The sequence below is a fragment of the Drosophila mojavensis genome, unplaced genomic scaffold, assembly GCF_018153725.1.
Source record: "Drosophila mojavensis isolate 15081-1352.22 unplaced genomic scaffold, ASM1815372v1 contig_74, whole genome shotgun sequence".
Classification (NCBI taxonomy): domain Eukaryota; kingdom Metazoa; phylum Arthropoda; class Insecta; order Diptera; family Drosophilidae; genus Drosophila; species Drosophila mojavensis.
The window spans coordinates 21116658-21136083 of record NW_025318899.1 but is presented as its reverse complement, the minus strand read 5'-3'; the positions used below and the strand labels follow the sequence as shown (position 1 = coordinate 21136083).

Genomic DNA, 19426 nt, shown 5'->3' with positions numbered 1-19426 from the left:
AAGTTAATGAGGTTTATCCAAATGTTATTAATATATAAGTGCCATACAATGAATCTATATATAAATGTAAATTTCTGTTTTTGAAGCTTGTGAAGAATATAGAAATGTTTCCTCTATATAGAATAATCTAATTGAATAAGTTATATTATTTCCACGCATAGGATGGTGTTGAACAACTTTAATCAAATTTCAGATTGTCTTAAACAAAGATGTTTAGTATGCAGAAACATATAAAGTTTATAATAATATTATAATATTATTATACTATATAATAATATATTTCACTTGAATAAATAATACAAATAAAATTACTTTTAAAACCGCTACAATACAAATTTTGCTTTACTTATCTCGCCCTCTATAATTGAATGTAAAAAGTTACCGACTTCATAATACCCGCTCACGGCAAACGTAATAATTTGGTAGTATTTCCACTAAGTATTTCCCCTATGTATTTTCTCCAAATATTTCCTCCAAGTCTTTCATGTTCAGCTGATCGATTATTAAATAATTTCACACATTTCACTTCACTTTACTACACTGCACAATTTACCCCCACCAGCCCTAGACGACTGAAGAAATGCTACAGCTGCTGCCCTTTATATAGGGCGACTTTCACTCAGAGCCTAGAGAGAGATCGTTGCAGTCGAGCTGTAAATGACCAATGGGAACTCTCTCTGCTGCTGCAAGCATTCTAGCTTCGTTTTACTCAAATATAAATACCCAATGAGGTGTGCTGCTTATGTATAAACAACTTAAATGATCCTCTGCAGTTCTTCTACGTCTCTTAAATTTGTTCGGCAGACAGAGAGACAGTCGGAGAGGCAGACTTTGAGACAGACAGAGTGACAGATATACAGACATACGAACCGAACTTAAGCTCAAGTCTAGCCCTAACATTAATAGTTTGTGGCGCTCCCATACGAGCAGCAACAAAGCTCCTGAGTTGGCTTCCTCTCCTTTCTCTTTCTCTCATCCCCTCTACGTCTAGTACTTCATGTACGTGTTGATTGACCCTCAGAAGATTCTCTAATCTAATCCAATCTCATCACTGACCTCTAGCTGTAAAACTGTGAACAGCAATGGCTGGCTCGCTCTCAGGCCTAATAATATAATAATAATAATATATAATATAATAATATACTTGTACAGAGTTAATCGTTCCACAAGAGCACTGCTATACCCCCATTGCCAAGTGAGCAACTGAATAAAATCTTCAGCAGAGTCAATTGCTTCGCAAGAGTATTCAATCTTCGTCAAAAGCTTTTCGCTACGCACTCAATTAGCATTAGCAAATGCATGAGCTCTCTTTAAATTAGAATTAGTTTATTCAACATATAGTCATATAGCTCGACAGCTGTCCAGATCATGTACTTGGAGCAGGTTTAGCTGTGGGTGGCGGGGCGCTAGCCCACAAAATAAAAGCAGGCACACGAAATGTGCAGAACATTTCCTTTATGCTTTTCACTTAGGCGCGTGAATCCCTTTTGTAATCAAATGCACAGAAAATTCTATTCAACAACAAAATTGTATATATATATATATATACATATATATTTTTATATATAATAAAAAAAAAGCAAAAGCAAGTCCCAAGCCTCTTTCGTGTTGGCCCTGATGGGCTTTGTGTTCGGCGGCTGTGTTGTGGGTGTATCCTGACAATCTTCGTGTGAAACTGAGTCTGTGTGTGTGCTCCACTTAGGCCTAGTGGACAGCTCGAGCAGTAGCCGACTGGCACATGCCCTGTAAACCAAGAAAATTATTTCAACTTTGAATCGACTTTAAAATATTGCTAATAATATATCTCAAGTTATTACAAGTTTACAGGGTATTAAAAGCAGCTCTTGCAATAATAGAAATTCGCGTGCTCAACGAAACAAAGCAGCAAAATTATTATCGTGCTCCACCCTGCTCCACCCTGCTCCACCGCATCCCGCTCCCGCCTAGAAACTATTAGAGCCAGCGCCTAGACAACAGCGGCGAAATAAGTAAACAACAATAATGAAAACAACAAAGAAAACAATAGCGTAATAAACTAGCAGTAAAGAAAAACTTGAAAAACTTGCTCAACGGAAAACTAAAAGCGAACATTTTTGCTTTGTTTTCCCTTGAGTTAAGAATTTTAGCCACACGCAAAAGCAAACTCGATTTTTTTGCAATTGTTTTTGTTTTTGCTTTTGTAAATGAATAAAGAAAAATTATGTGCAAAATATTTAAGGGGAACAACAAAATAGAAAAAAAATCAAAAAAAGGTTGCCGAAAAGCCGGCGCAAGTTTAATTAACAATTTGCTAAGGAAAAGTTCAGAAAGCAAGTAGATAATCCCTGATAAGCCTCTCGGGACACTTTTACAAAAAAGAATTGTTTTAAATAACAGAAAATCAGAAAAAAAAAAACAAAAACAAAAATGAAGTAAGCACAGCAAAGTTCGCTGAGTCTGAGATTAAGCGCACTAATTGAATATCAGCCTCGAGGGGCCTTTAAAAAAAAATGTTTTTTTTTTAGAGAGGAGAAATTGAGAAATTTAAATATTTATCATTCAAATGAATTATATTCGATATATAATTGTATAGAGTTTGTAGTACTTGAAAAGTAATTAATGGATTTTGTATAGCAATTTGATTCTAATATTTGTGTGTATAGGGAGTGTGATCCATCGGCTTGAATATGCTAAACCGATGGTCTAGTTCGAGCATAAGAAAAATGAAACTATCGTTCGATAAGTGAGCACTGCAAAAATATATATGTATGTATATACTGTCTCACGACAATTATTCAATATTCAAACGAATACAAGAGCTGTGTCTGCCTCGACAGCTCTGACAGATTATATTGACTTTATTACCTTCGTAAACTATCGGTCAGAACGATAGTCAAAGTAGGTTCGGAACAAACTTTCAATGCTTTGTACAAAATATAGCCGACCAATAGTATATACAAAGCCATTGATAGGACAGGATAGTTATATAAGAGCTATTAATTGTGACGATAGTTACCTCAAGACAAGCGATAATCGCGATAGTTTTTGTGGTGATGAGTCGTAAGGGTAAAAGCTAAAAAAAGAGATGGAATTAAACGTATATTAGCATGATAAGTCACTCACAAAAGTGAACATGTTTATACATTTTTATATATCTTTATATATCTGTATATATGTATTGCCTAAATTTTCATTGAATTGACTCAGAGTTATATACAGAAAGCTGGGAACTCCAACAAACACCAAGAAAAACTATTATGAAATATGAAATATATTTATATGCTAAAATGTAGAAAATACATACGAATACATTGTAAATGAAAACTCATAGTACATAATATATGTATCAATAATTTATATAAATTCATATTCAAATGATATCTTAAATATTGATGTATATACATACATACATAAACTTTAGCATATATGTATCCATGTATGTACAATTATTGCATTTGATGTCTAATTGAAATTCGAAATGAATTAAAATCAAATATCCCAGCTGTTTAGAACTTTACGCAGAGCTCAATTACGGTCATCCGCTGCTCATTTGAGCAGTTATTCAAATTCTGTAGTTAATTTCAATGGCCTCGTCGACAGCTCCGTAAAAGTTTTTTCACTGTTTGGTCAAAGTTGGGGGCAGCTTCGGAGCAGTGTCAATCAGAGCCAAAGAACCGTCGAGCAGTTGGCAATGCAAGTATGCAAAATTGTCGGAATGCCAAACAGTCACACAAATAGGCAGCAGACAAAGAGAAAGAGAGAGAGAGAGAGGGGGAGAAAAAGACAGAGAGAATAAAAATCAGCAAAGGATTCGCTAATTGCCCAAGTGACATTGGCAGTGGCACTTCCGGGCATTGAAGTGCTTGGCCGGAATGCAAACACGAAGGGAAACAGCAGAGATGAAATACTATAGACCAATTCAAAATTACATGAGTAAACAAAGTTAGCTTATCAGAGAGTGAGGCAGAGAGAACGTGAGAGAGAGGGGAGATAAAAAAGGGGAGTAGCAGAAACCTGTTTATGAATAGATCTCATTACGCGCTATTTACTCATTGAAATCATTTTCATATCCTGCCTTTGACACTCGCTTGATAAGGGGCAAGGCGTCAGTCAGTCCGTAATTCCCCCAGCTGATGTCAGCTGGCAGCTCGCTTCGTGGAAACTTTTGCGCACTTTTTCGAAAACTTGGGAACATTTTGACAGGCGACAATTTGCTTGATTATTTGCAATGGCACATCGAAATGGCAGACGAGGACGCAGCGCTGCGACGGCAACTCAATGGCCATTAGAGAAGTCCTTGGCAGAGAAGTCCTATGCAGTTCTATTCATTAGTTTGGCACTTTGCCTTTGTTGCACGCTCGAGTGGCCTTTGTTTGAGGTTGCCACATCAATGCAGTTTCCCGTTACTCGTTGGCAGGCGGAGGTGAAGTCCCACTGCCTGCAGGAGCAGGAGCAGGAGCTCATATTCCTCTCTGGAACTGACAAAAGTTTAATGATGCATTTAAGCTGCACGTGGCTGCTCGATGGAGTTGAACAAATATTTATTTGCAGAGCTTTAGGAACAGATATGATCTAAATAAGCTGACGGCCGGCTTAGATTTTTACTCTACCATACAGAGGTAGAGTAGAGAGAGAGAGAGAGTGAGAGTGAGATTATTCCCAGAGCTTGAGTACTTAAATTGAGGCACTTGCCCCAGAGGCTCAATTAAATTGAAAATGGTGTGTACTCTGAGAGGTGGGCGTGTCATCATCCTCATCCTCATCGTCATCGTCATCGCCGTCGCCGTCGTTGGTAAGCTGAGTCTACCTCAGAGAAACGCCCACGCCTTGGGCTATTCACAGGCGCAAGCATTTACTTCAATTAGATATATATACACACACATATACACACACATACACACATATATATATCATGCTTAGCCACAGCAACAGCAGGAGCAGGAGTCGCAACCACTGAACCACTCTCCCAGATGCGCTAATGGAGCGTGTGAGCTGGCCAGCAGCTGCTGTGGCAGCACTTGGTTGGTTTAGTCAACTGTATGTGATTTGGCATTCGCTTCAGCCTGACCAGATCCAGAACGAGAACGAGAACGAGAACGAGAAGGAGACAGAGCAGGAGCAGGAGGTGGAGCAGGAGACAGGAAGGACAGCTGGGTCGACAGGCGGACACTTGGGTCGTTGGTTAGGTGTTGGTTGGCTGATGACATCTTCACATAGAACAGCGAACGCCTTGGGAGGTCAGCTAAATTCAATATTGGCGCACAGGAAATTCATTGTTTAACCTTTGTTACTTAAATTGCTCAAATTCCAGCCATTAGTTTGACAAACGAGCCAGCGAAATTATTTTGCTGTTGCTGCTACTATATGGCCACATGGCCACATGGCCACATGGCTACATCCACGCCGAAAACCAAGCGGATTTCAGGCTTCAACTTTCGACACGGTCCGTAGTGCAGAAGCTGTAGCTCCACATAGCCTCCACTCCGCATCCACTCCATTCCCTTGCACTGCCCTGTCTCGCTTCGCCTCTCGCCGCCTCCTGCCCAGCTTCCTGCTCACGCACTTAGCCGTTAGCTGTTGGTTGTTAGCCGGTAGCCGGTAGCTGGCCTTAAACTCTTGCTGTGGTTCCCCTTTTCGGTCCATTGTTGTTGCTCCGGCTGTGGTCCAGTCCTCGGCTGAGCTGAACTGAACTGGACGGGTTTTCGGCTTTGCCTTTGGCTTTGCCATGAATTTTATGCCATTGCTGCAGATTTATTTGCGGTTTTGCATAATCACTGAAAATTAGTTTAAAATATTTACATTGCATTTGCATTTCAATGTCGGCGGTCAAGCAGATTCTTATTGCTCCAGCTGTGGAGCAGTCGAGGGAAAGGCAACTTGGCCATTTTCCAGACTAAATGTTTGTTGTGCTAGGCCTTAAGCCATGCGGCCATTGTTTCGGTCATGCTGTTCAAATTATCAAGCCAAAACAAAGAAGTTGTCTGCAACATGAAAGCTACAACAAATTTGTTTGATAGGAGCCAAGACAACATTTGATCGGATCAGGTTTTTCGAGCAACAGGATTAGGAGAAATCTCAAAAAGATTTTAATATGGCGTGATAAGATTACGTCAGTTGCGGATTTCAATTCATCAACTTGAAAGAAATCAAAATATATATATAGGAGCAAGTGGTGAGTACTTGAGGGCCAACGGCGTACAGTCCATTTGACAGACCCGACCTAATCCGGGAGCACTAAAAGGCTGCAGCTCCGCATAGACAAATGCCAGACAGCTGGCCAGAAGCTGCGGAGTAGAAGCTTTTTCATGCATCGCGAGTGGAGAGCTGTCCAGCTGTCCAGCAATCCAGCTGTCCGGCTATCCGCTGTCCATGTCCATGTCAGCACAAGGACAGGCCGTGGGTTGGGCAATGCTCGTTGGCAAGTGAAGACGTAAAAACTACAAGGCAAAGGAAGACGCTAAGCTAAGCAGACGTAAGACGTAAGAACGTTGGGGCAAGGTACACATAATTTTCCACTAGTCGAACTACGAACACAATGTTATCTTGGCTGAATATGTGTGAGTGGCAGGACAGAGAGAGGAAGAGAGCAAGAGAGAGAGAGAGGGAGGGGTCAGTGAAGTTAGCGGTAAAGAAGTATAGGATGACTGCATCGAATTCAGCAGTCTGCCTCAGAAATCAACGCCCAATGTCAATGTGTGCTGTGTGTGAGTGTGTGTGTGTGAGTATGTGTGTATATCTGTATGTGTATGGGCGTGCAACAGCAGGCAAAATTCCCATTCAGCCAGCCACGAAATTGGGTTGGGGCTGCAGCTTTTGTCATTTGAGTTTGAGCAAACGCATTAAATGCCAGCAAATACTTCCGGCTGTGCTGCGTTATCCTTGGCCGGATACATTAAGCCACCGAATAGCCCATCAGTGTGTTAGTGTGTGCACGATGTGTGTGTGTGTGTGTGTGTGTGTGTGTGTGTGTGGACAATTCTCGCGGTTTTTTGCTACGTTCGAGCATCCTTTGGCTCGTTATTAGTCCTGCGGTGGCCTGCATTATGGTTTGGTTTTCTCTTTTTTTTTTTTTTTTTTTTTTTTTTTTTTTGAGCCGCCTGACTGACGTTTGGATGACACAATTAGAGCTTGGCCCTGACTCGAGCTGCTTCAGCAACTGCCAGCAACTGTTGCGTAGATATCGAAGGACATTGTTATGTCTTCTTATCCCGCCATCATACCCATTTCGGATATACCCTGGTTTATGGAATGTTCACTGTGTAGACTATTAGCATAGATTATTCTCTATTCACCTCCTTCTTTTTATTGCCATGATAATTTTGTTAGAAGTTTCTCTTAGTTTAAACTCATTTTTGGTAAGTCACCTTCAATTTCTCTATACTGAAATATTTATATAGATTCATCTTTACTTTAAGCAGGTATATTAATCATTTATAGTTTAGTTGTTCTCTCTTCTCAATACTTAAAATTGCTTCTCTTCTGGTTTCTCTCTTTGAAAATGCTCATATTTTTCTGTATGCCTATCACTTTATTATTCTACAGTCTGTCCATTGATGTCTTGGTAATATGCTTTACACTTCACCATCCATCTTCAAAAACTTTTTACAGTTTTCTTCATATATATCATCTTTGATACTGCTCTCTTTGTTTCTCCCTTCACATATGTATATAATATGCTATTTTCTACTCTATTTTCTGATCGACAACTTTTTGCAGCTTTGCTTTCCAAAGTCCCCTCTGTTTGCTGACTGAAACTTCTCTCTAAGCTTCTCTCTGTACTTACATTGTAATATATTTAAATCCCTGTGTAATTCACTGATTTTACAGCTGATCTCTACTCCCATCTCCCTTTAAGACTTATCCCTTAGTTTCTTTCTTTTGGTATATATATACTTATATATTTTCTACTCTCTCTTCTGTTATATTTCCCTCTGCAACATTTTTCACTTCACTTCATAAATTAAAGTCGCTGCCATAAAATCGATTCACGTCCTCAACTCTCGCTCACAATTTTAATAGCTCGATTTCAATTGAGACCTTCGCATACAAAAATCTGTGGCTTCAGCTTGCGGGAAGGGGGGAGGGGCAGAGGAGTGAGAGCTCCTCTCGCGCAGGACTTTCGATTAATAACAACAGCATAAAGGCTTGTAACGGACTAAAGCCTTGAAATTAATTATGCTAATTTAAGCCTTTTTGGCAGTTGCTTTCATGCTAACAAATGACATTCCGACTAACTAATCTGGCCATTAACCGAACCCAAAACCGAACCAAGCCAAGCCAAACGGAATGGAAAGGAACGGAACGGAACGGAAATCTCAGCTGAGCTGAGCCGGGCTGAGCTGAGAAACCTTCGACGTGAGCCATGCCTCGAGCTCATTTTCTGCCAACTGAGCACTTAATACGCCAAAAGCAAAACAACAACAACAGCAAATAAAAAGCAAACAAGAAATGGAAATCTCGCTTTGTGTGTATATGTGTGTGTTTGTGTGTGGGGGTTGAGGCGAAATTGGCCAACTAAGACCCACAGCCATAATTTGGCCTTGGATTTGTAGCCCATTTGGGGAGCTCAGCTGAGGCCGTTACCGAATGACCAACAACCGCAACAGCAGCAGGATTTGTGCCTTCAGGAGTAGCCAAGGCATCCAATACGAAATCGTAAAACCACACGCCTGCTCTTTAGAGCTCTACGCTCTGCGGTCGCTCTGACAGATAGACATTATCCAGTTAATGGAACTAGTTAAGAACTCTTCGCTTTTCTCTTTTTGAGAAGAAAGACATTTCAATTTTCACTTTGTTAATTGATTTCCTATCAGCAGACGTATTTATGGAACTAGTTCATTTTTGGTAAATATTTTCAATTTTGATTTGCATAAAGATATTTGATTAAAGTAACTAAATTAATCAATAAATTCGTTCAGTTTTTAAATTTTTTTGCATGGCTCAGCTTTTTAACTATATACCATATACCATATATACTTTTGAACTATACCACAAATGATCTAGTTCAGCAATTTTAAAAAGTTCAACTCAAATTCTTTTCAATTCTTTTATTCGAGTTTACAAAATTCATATAAATAATGAACACATAATTTATAATAAAACATTCAAGCGAGCAATCACTGTACTTTGATAGGTAAGACAATAATTTAGCATATTAAAGTACAGGGTAGCAGAAGTCATTATAAATTTGATAGCTAGCACTTCAACTTGAATGCATTGGGAATGCATTGATATGCCGCTAATGTAGTGGGAGAGATGTAGTTGCATATATGTACATATATAGCTTTATTTGGTAAATGTCATTCATGGCTAGAAAGCCTTCCGCCCCGACACAAAGTGCATAAACAGAGTTTGATGGGCGGCAGCTGGGCTGGAGAGTTGAGGTAACAGGAGGCGCGCTGCAGCTGCAAATGAAATTGTTTTCAGCCGGAATTTATAGAAAATATATCTGACGCGCTGCTTATCCTTAGCTCTTAGCCAGCTTCAGCTGTCACACGAGCGAGTGCTGCTCCTGCTCCTGCTTTTGCTCCTGCTCCTGCACCAGCTTCTGCTCCTGCTCCTGCTCCAGCTTCTGCTGCTGCCGTTCACTTCCCAACGGATTGCTGTCGTGTTTGTGCTACATGTGAAATCCCCAATGTCAGCGAGGCACAGCTGTGCAATATGAGTAATCCCGATATTATGTAGATACAGAGCCAGAGACAGCAGCAGTTGGAGCTGGAGCAGAAGCTGGGACACAACTCGAGTGCTCAGTGCTCAGTGTGCTCTAGTGAAGCCTGCCTAGAAATGATTGAAGGATTTCGCTACTCAACTTGCAAATACATGAGGCTGTATCTGTCTCTTTGTATGTGTGTGTGAAGCACTTTGCTTTCATTCGTAATTGATATATTACAATTGTCCTTTACTCGACTGAGCCCAACTCTCCAGACAGCGCAGTTCCTGTGTCAAATTGTGCAGAAATTCTATCTCTCACTGTCGCCCAGTGCCACGCCCAGTCAGTCAACAATTGCAGTCCAATTGTTGTTAGAGATATAGCAAATCTATATTTAACTTCGTTTAATAGATCATGCATGTACGCCTAAATTATTCAGATTTCAGCACGAAAATAAAAGCAGCAAAAGAAACTTCCGGGCGCATCATCAACTCGACCAAAAACTGAAACTGTAATCAATCTTAGGGTTACGTTAAGCAGCGGCTGGCAAAAGGAAATACACACATACATGCATATAAACATACGTATATATGTATCTGTGTGTAAGTGTATATAAAAAGCCAACGAACCGCATCGAAAAGTTTCATTTGGCTAGGAAGGGGGCGGGCGTTGAGAAAATCGTGAATTATTTGGCAAATGCTTTGCGGCAAATTTGTGCATCCGCCCACTTGAACCCGCCCTCCCAGTCACCTGCTGCCGCCACCACCGCTGCTGCTCACCTGGCGAAGATCAAAGCGAAATGTGTAACAAAATTGCCAATTACATATAAAACACGCAAAATTGTCTGTGCCCGGCCACCTGGACGGTGGCACCGCCTTCCACCTGTGTTTGTGTGAGTGAGTGAGAGAGAGAGAGAGCTGCTCTAAAACAAAAGGGGCCGCTTTTGCCGGCAATTCAATTCAATTGCGAATTCAATTTTGAAGTTGGCAACGCGACGACGGCCAGCAATGGCAACGCTAACATTGCTGCCAGTAAATGAAGCATTTACGAAACGTGTGGCAACGCCGAACCAGCCAGCCAGCCAGCTACGCGCTCTCTCTCCCCTCTCCTTCTGCCTTTCCCTCTTCCCAATACACTCTCATGCGCAGCCGGTTTTTGTTTGCATGTGTGTGCGCGTGTGTGTGTGTGGGAGTGTGTGGCAACGGCGTAAAACGAATTTGCACTAAATTCTTTGACACCCACCCCGCCATTCGCCTCTCGTGTGGCTCACCCATTGCTATGGCCTGCTGCGTCGACATCTTTTCAGCTGCTGCTTCGCCTTTCGCCGCGGCGCCTTATTGAAGCGAAATTGAATTAGTGCGACGGCGAAAGCGGAAGCGGTTGCTAAGCAGGAAATTGCCTGAAATCAGGCGCACGTAAGCCCCGTCACGCCCCGCCAACCACACACACACACGCACGCACACGCACACACACACACACATTGTATATGTGTGTGAATGTGTTTCATTAAAATCTGAAATGTAGCCAGTTGTTCGGTCTCTGCACGCTCTTGGCTTTTATGCGACAATTGTGTGCCGCTTCTGACTTCATTTGCATGCACCGCCAACGGTCTAACGGTCCAACGGTCTAACGGTCCAACGGTCTAACGGTCCAATGTTCAGTGTCCAATGTCCGCCGTCCAAAAAGTCCACGGCTGAGGCTCGTGATAATGGCATTCGTTTCAGCTTAATGGATTTCGCACTTAAGCGCTATAGTTTTGATTATTAACACTAATTGAAAGTCATTTAAATAATGCAATTTATATTCCTGGTTCCAGACATAGCGATGCTCAGGATAAAAAAGAAAGAAAAACAAAAAGTTTTGAGTCGGAAAGAAAAGTTCATCTTCTAGCAAACAAAGCGTATACTTAGCAGAGAGAGGGAGATAAAGTGACAGAGAGAGAAGAGGGAACGATAAATACAGTTAACGAAAGAGATACAGAAAGAGAGAAGGAAATAATTAAAGTGTATTTTGTTGTATGATTCCTCTTATTTCTGTCATTTTCGTTTTGACTTTCTAAGCAAGACAATTCATAATTTTCTTTTGGATCAAATAATAATCAAAAATCAAAATAATAAAGTGAGATTGAGTAAAAAAAGTGAGACAGAGAGAGAGAGAGAGAGAGAAAAAATTTAACCAAATCATGTTCTTAGAATTCGGGTCAGGCAAAATATACATAAATTAATTTACTAAGAAATGTTCATGAGTTTATCAATTTATTTCTATAATATTTTAAAAATCTTTTAGAAAATTAATCATAATAATTGCTGAAATACAAAAAAATAAATAAATAAAAATAAATAAATAAATACAAAATTTAATATTATATATATATATATAAAATTAAAATATATTCAATTATATAAATAAATAAAGAGCTGAGAACCGTGTACGTATATTTTATATCTATATATATTTTTTGGATTTTATTCACTGTAAAAAACTTTATTTTCACAAACCTAAATTAAATTATATTTTTCACCATAAACATTAGGAAAGACATATATTCAAATGTTGCATAAATAAAACTTTTCATCAAATATAATAATAATATTATATATTATATAAATGAAATATTTTATACAAAACTATTGCAAATTGCAATATGATAATATATAAATTACTATAATTTTATCAATTACTTTGCCAAGAAAGGGAAAGTTAATTTTGAGGGATAATAATAAAGTAGCTAGACACAATATCCATATTATCTTTGGGCCCATTTTGGTAGCCGTAGCCTTTTATATAAAATGAACTTAGCACATACTCCTGTGGCATGTAGCATGTAGCATGTGGCATGCAGCATGTGGCAAGTGCGGCACACTCATGGACGATTTGCAACCAATACCTGCTGGCAGACTGGGCAAATGAATGGAAACGTGTGCCAGAAATACGTGAAACGAAGCGTAAATGAATTTTTCACTCCCCCATTAAAATTTAAGTGCACATTTTCCGGCGCAACGCACGAGAGGATGCTAGCGAGAGGGCCAGCACTGTGGAAATCGCAACCATTAAGTTTAAGGAAGTTTAGAAGTTGGAACAGGACGTGGCATCCTGGCTGCTGCTTGCTCACACAGCTAAAAGAACTTGCCACAAAATTGTTAAATTGTTAACTTGTTAAATTGTTAAATTATTAAGCAAGAGCAAAAGTTTGCACCATCTCTAATCACATGATATCTCTCTTCCTCTCTCTCTCTCTCTCTCTCTCTCTCTTTCTCTCTGCAGATTATATGCAATCGCTGTGCAAGAATCACTTCCTGCAGCAGCTCTATCGCAAAATTGATGGCGCCGTCCTCTGGTCCCAGAATGAGCGCAACTTGGACTGCGTCATCACGTTCCAAACCCACTCGATTCTGCAGCGCTTCATGCTGCGCTTCGACATGCTCCAGCTGGACTGCAATGATCACCTGCTTGTCTACGATGGAGCACACGCTGTATCGACGCCAAAGGTGAGAATAAAATAATAATAAATAAATATTTTATTTTTAGATTTACTGCTAACTTAATGAGTGAAGTTAACCCAAAGCTAAGTGCAATTATTGAGGCTCAGTCGAGCAAACGCATAGGCAAAGTCAAAGGCAATGAAAGAAGGCAAACAAAATGTCAAAGGCAAAGGCAAATAAAGGTAAAGAAAGAGGCAAAGGCAAAGACTTAGGTCAAGGCAGAAGCTAATGCAAAGGCAAAAGCAAAGTCACAGGCAAAGGCTAAAGGGATAAAGGTAAAGGCAAAGGCAAAGGCAAATGCAAAGGTAAAGGTAAAGGCAAAGGCAAAGGCAAAGGCAAAGGCAAAGGCAAAGGCAAAGGCAAAGGCAAAGGCAAAGGCAAAGCAAAGCAAAGGCAAAGGCAAAAGCAACGGCAAAAACAAAGGGAAAGGCAAAGGCAAAGCCAAAGGCAAAGGCAAAGGCAAAGGCAAAGGCAAAGGCAAAGGCAAAGGCAAAGGCAAAGCCTAAGACAAAGACAAAGGCAAAGGCAAAGGCAAAAACAAAGGGAAAGGCAAAGGCAAAGGCAAAGGCAAAGGCAAAGGCAAAGGCAAAGGCAAAGGCAAAGGCAAAGGCAAAGGCAAAGGCAAAGGCAAAGGCAAAGGCAAAGGCAATGGGAAAGGCAAATGCAAAGGCAAAGGCAAAGGCAAAGGCAAAGGCAATGGGAAAGGCAAATGCAAAGGCAAAGGCAAAGCCAAAGCCAAAGCCAAAGCCAAAGCCAAAGCCAAAGGCAAAGGCAAAGGCAAAGGCAAAGGCAAAGGCAATGGCAAAGGCAAAGGCATAGGCAAAAGCAAAAGGATAGCAAATAGTGGCAAAGAGAAAGGTAAAAGCCATTGCGATTTGTGTCGCAGCCTTATGATCCAAATGCACAATCGGAGCACGCTGATGCCTCTGACATTTTAAGTTCAATCCCTGCGGGGTTTCCGCAGTGACACACACACTCACACACACATACAGACGCACACTCACTCACATACACACTCACACTCACATTCTCTCTCAAATGAAGGCATAATTTTAGCCTCTGCAACATTTGCAACGATGACAACGGGCAAGAATGTCGGTCGATCGCTCTGTCGCCTGGTGAGTGGGTGGTGGTGGTGGGTGGGCCCAGTGGAGACTGTCTGGTTGGGTGGTGCATGCACCACTGCGGTTGCAATGCGGCGCCAAATGGCAGCTGCCAACTGCCGGCTGATAGCGCTCTGATTTTATCAGCAACAATTTTCATTTTTCATACGCCCCGTTGGCCTGACGCTGCGCTGCGCACATATATTTTATTTTTTCTGGCTTGTGTGGGCGTGTGTGTGTGGGCGTGGCGTGTGTACGTGTGCTTGTAAGCGCAATGTAAGCCAAGGCAAGCAGCAGCACATAAGCATAAGCAAAATTCTTGAATCGCAGAGAAACCACAACAAAAAATTGCCCAGGAATGCGTCTTTGAGAGACTCGAGCAGAGGGCAGAGCCTGGCCTGCGTTAATTTGGCAATATAATATGCTAGTTGAAGTTAATATATATGCATGCTTATGCATGCCTCCTTAAGCCCAAGTACCGAATATTATGACTGCCGCATTTCTTGATACACGATATAAATATTCCCTTGTACAATATACATACATATATACATATATATAAAAGTGCGTGCCGCAACCTGAATGGCTCCAGCATAATTGCTGTGTCGGCCGGAATGCTCCATAAAAAGTTAACGAGTCGAAAGTTTATGACAAAATCGATGGCACTTTAAGCTTCTAATTACGAAAAGTCAACTCCAGGCCGGACAGTTAAGACAAAGTGCCAATCAATGTAACGCCCGTGCTACCTTCGCCCACCTCGTTTTGTGGCTGCAAAATTCGTGCCATCAACTTCTGTTCGCCCTTCAATTTGCACTGCAAGGGCCGAACAGCGTCGTGCTCTATAAATAATTATATATCAATATACATATATACATATATAGTCTTGTACTTGACATACAATTTTTCTACTCTGTTATTTTTTTTTTTTTTTTGAAAATATATTTCATTACATCTATATGTAATTCCCATTGAAAAGTGGAGTATAGCATACGACTATATAAAATTTACACTGACTATTTCTTTTCATCTTCATTGAATTGTAAATAGAACCAAGCTCAGTCTTATTTGCATATTCGACATGAGAGATATGAGATATGAATATATAGCCATGAATGCTACTGAATACCTTCGAGGCATAAACTTAACCATTATTAATTTGCCTATATTTGAGGTGAGTTTGACAGATCTTAGCATCAGCCTAATTGCCATTCAAATTTGTTATCTTAACAACAGAATTGATTAAGGCCAATTAATAGGCCGCAATTTCAGAATGTCAAATGTCCGTATTATTCGGAAATAATGTTGCAATTATTGAATTAGATATTCAGGCAGTCTGCATGCAATTGTCTAAATTAGTTATTGATTACGAGCAGGCTAAAAGCTCACACTTATTTAACATTATTTATTAGTTATTTAGTAGTTGGGAATTATAATTGAAATTAATACTAACTAGCACTAGCCTTTGCTTGATTTAGTTACCATTTGCCATGGAATGTAATAATAAGTCAATAAGTAGATTTTTCTACGAATGATAAACTAACTTTGAGCATATTTTTATGAAATGGCTTCATTCCGAGTTGAAAGCCGATTATTGTTCAACTTGTATTGAGAATTTCTTAACATTCTGCTGCTGCTTCTGCTGCTGCCTTTTGTGCCTTGTTTTGCTCTTTTGTCGAGTCATACCTTAAGAGCCTTTGCCTAAATATTTGCCAAGTGGCTTGTTTTGCAACAGACTTAGAAATGTTTTGTACCCCCCAGTAGCCAGTCAATTTGCAGTGCTCTGCTCACCTCACCTTGCTCACATTTACCTGGCTCTGCGCTGCGCTGCTCTGGTCTGCTCTGTGCCGAGTCGTTTGCATGTGACCTAAGAAGCTTTGCGCATCTTTGCCTTTTAGCCCGCTTTGCACCTTTTAGCCCTTTTTGTATCACTGCACAATGTGGCGTATGAGCGATGTGGACAGATTTATGAACTTGCCAGCGACTCCTCGAGTCGAGTCTCATTTGCATGCAGCTAGCCACAGCAAAGACGGCCCAAAGCCGAAAGCCGAAAGCCGGAAAACCAATAACATTTGCGTCGAGTCAAGTGTCTTGGCATGTAAATACTTTTGGCCCAAAAGAAATTGTCACTGCTTTCAAAATACAAAATTAAAATTTTGCCACACTGCGGGCGTATGTGTGTGTGTGTGTGTGTGTGTGAGTCGACTTCAAAGCGGCGGGAATGACGGGGCGCACAAAATGTAGCGGAAAGTTTGCGTTTTTGGGGCTGCAACAAAATTAAAATATGCCACAAAATGCCGCACGTCGAAGATGCCGAGCAACTGCAACTGCAGCTGCAGTCACAGAGCCTAGGATCTGTAAACCAGGACGTTGTACCAAGTAAGGCAACCGCAGCAAAGACCTCAACGATGACGCACACACAGGGAGAGTCAGAGTCTGTGTGTGTATGTGTGTGGGTGTGTGTGGGTGTGGGTGTCCAATGCATGTGGGCGGCGGTGGGACGTGGACTTTGATGAACCCCGTTGCAACTTTTAGGTTGCATGCAGCGCCAGCAGCATTACAAATTTACACAAAGCGAACGAGGCGCGGCATGGCACGTGGCACGTGGCATAGAAGTCCTCGCCATCGCCATCGTCATCAGCATCAGCATCAGCATGAGCATCATCGTCCTCCTTGTTGCTGTGCACTTTGTGGCATCAGCGGTGTTGATGATACGAACGAGGGCCAACTTTGCGCCAACAACGGACAGTGGCAAACTTTGCCCGCTTTTTAAGCAAAATTTATGAGCAAATGGAACCTAAGCTGTGCCAATTTTAAATCAACCAATAGTAATACTTTGTGGCTCAAGAGATTTGCTTTGCATAATCAGTAAGCAGAAAAAAACTTTCAAATTATTCATTTATAATTGTGTTGTTTGTTTGCCCGATTTTTATAATGAACAAAATTTGCAAGGCTTCACAAACTTTTCAAGCTGCCTGCCATGGCAGCTTGTGACAGTTGGCGCAAATAATTTTAAGCACTCATACATTTGCACATTATCTTTGCCTATAAGCCAAGCTCTAAATAGCAAGTTATATGGGAATATGGGAATAGTAAGAATATTTCTGTTAAATGACAGATGTAAGAGAAGTGCAACAGGAGTGAAAGCTGCAGACAGAAGCGCTCAAGTAGAAGAGCGCTATAAATAGAACTGCGAGTGTGAACTGTAATCTGAGAGTGTTTTTGCATGTGTTCGTGTCTCACGATTGAGTGACATTAGGTTATGCCAGTCCACAATTTGGTAATGTGCGTAGAGCAACAGAGCCTCGCATCCATTAGTGATCGGATCAAAAGAGAAAAGAGAAGCCAATCATGCATGCATACATACATTGAAGTTGAAGCAACTGTATATGCTAGTGCTCGTGCCTGCTCGAGTGTGTATCTGTAGCGAGAGTAGACAAGCAAGGAAGAGTGATTGAAAGGGAGCGAAAGCTGTTGACAGAAATGCTGTGTAAAGAGCACGACATAAAGTTGAAGCGCATTATAAATGAAACAACGAATGTGAACTTTGAGCTTTGAGCTTTTTGAGTTTACTTAGGTATGCGTTCGTGTATGCTCGTATACGGATCAAATGAAGCGAGCCAATCATACCTGCATACATACATTGAAGTTGAACGTCTGTTGAGCGCGAGCGCATTTGTATGTATGTGCTTGCTCATATGTGTGGATCTGCAGCGAGAGTAAACAAAACAGGCAGGCATGCCTGTAAGAGAAGAGCATCGAAGTTGTGCATCAATGTGTGTGTGTAATAGACATGCAAGCTACTGGAAGACCAGCGAGCTGTATAAATAGAGCTGCTCGTTGAGGTTGTAGTTTAGTAGAATCAGCAAGGCGAGCTGGTGAAGTTGTGGGGTAGGACCACAGTGGACGAAGGGGAGGCATACATATAAAAATTGCTGCACACGACATGCTTATGTAATATTAGAGCATTTAAAAAGTAAATTCATAATACTAAAGCCAAGTATCGAAGCTTGTTTGTACAAGCACGGGATACTCCAAGCCCACAGTTGACATAGTCCTTCGGGCATCCAGGAATTCTAAACTGCACTGCATGCATACATATGTGTATGTATATACACACACTGTATGTGACCTAAATGTGCGTAACTAACCGCAAGCTCAGGGAGAGATAGCAGAATGTGAGGCGCGGAGATGGTGGACTAAGCCCTGGCAACTGATGCCACCTCAAGGTGCTTAGTTGGGCGAGGCTTCGCCATGGCAATGATGAGACTTCACGCGTCAGCGTTGCCATTTCCCTTTGTGGACGTCGCTAACAAGCCTTCAGCGGTGCCCCATTTGCAGGGTTCAGCTAAAGCTTTGCAGGGATCCAACTATGTCCAATTGGGCGAGGCCAATTTAATGGTTGGTCCAGCGTTGAGCATGGTGATGCGAGATTTCAACATTGATGGGAAACGTTTCTCTAATAAATGGTGCACAGCATTGAATCAAATCGACTTGTAGCGCTGTTTCCAGCCATTGATTGTCTGCATTTCGTCTGTCAGCAGTCAAGTAGAAATTATTCATGTGAATTTCATTTGCAGATTGACATCTCCTGTCGGAACACAAAGAACACTGTGAATGCGATATTGACGCGCACGAACTTCGTAACGCTGAAGTACGTGACCGATGGCTGGGGAACGGATGCGAACGGTTTCAAGTTGGTGATAACATCGGTGAAGGATCCCAGTAAGTGGGCGAGCGAGTCGCTTTGGCTGCTGATTAGTTATTAACAATTTGTGACTTTTGCCCATTTGCAATTTGCAATTTGCAGAGCATACGTGCAAGGACTTCACGTGCGCCACACGCGAATTCTGCATAAATCCGGATCTGTTGTGCGATGGCGTCAACCACTGCGGGGACAACTCCGACGAGTCCGTGCAGAACCTCTGCCAGAGTGAGTGGCCAGCCCCATTTAATAATCAAATTGATGCTCATTTCATCATACCCATTTCCCTTCCAGATGAGACGACGAGCACCGTCTTTGGCGTGGACATGACCTGGTTCGTGCTGATTGTGGTCGGAGTGCTGCTGGTCCTCAGCGCGCTCATCGTGGCCATCGCGATCTGCGTGTGCCGGCGCCAGGACGAGAATGCCGCCAACCAGAACACCGCCCTGCAATGTAAGTGGAGGCGCCTCTACTTGGCCTAGCCTGCTTAATTTTATCCTTAACCAAATTG

The 19426-nt window shown here is 41.4% G+C and overlaps 1 protein-coding gene across 1 annotated transcript in view; it reads left to right on the top strand.

The window, feature by feature from the left end:
* Window positions 1-19426, top strand: part of LOC6583189 — a 39461-nt gene that overhangs the window by 18248 nt on the left and 1787 nt on the right. Inside the window, exons 3-6 of the mRNA XM_002008829.4 lie at window positions 12893-13116; window positions 18791-18935; window positions 19021-19143; window positions 19210-19368. Coding sequence (XP_002008865.2) covers window positions 12893-13116; window positions 18791-18935; window positions 19021-19143; window positions 19210-19368 — 651 coding nt within the window. The remainder of the gene's footprint in view (window positions 1-12892; window positions 13117-18790; window positions 18936-19020; window positions 19144-19209; window positions 19369-19426) is intronic.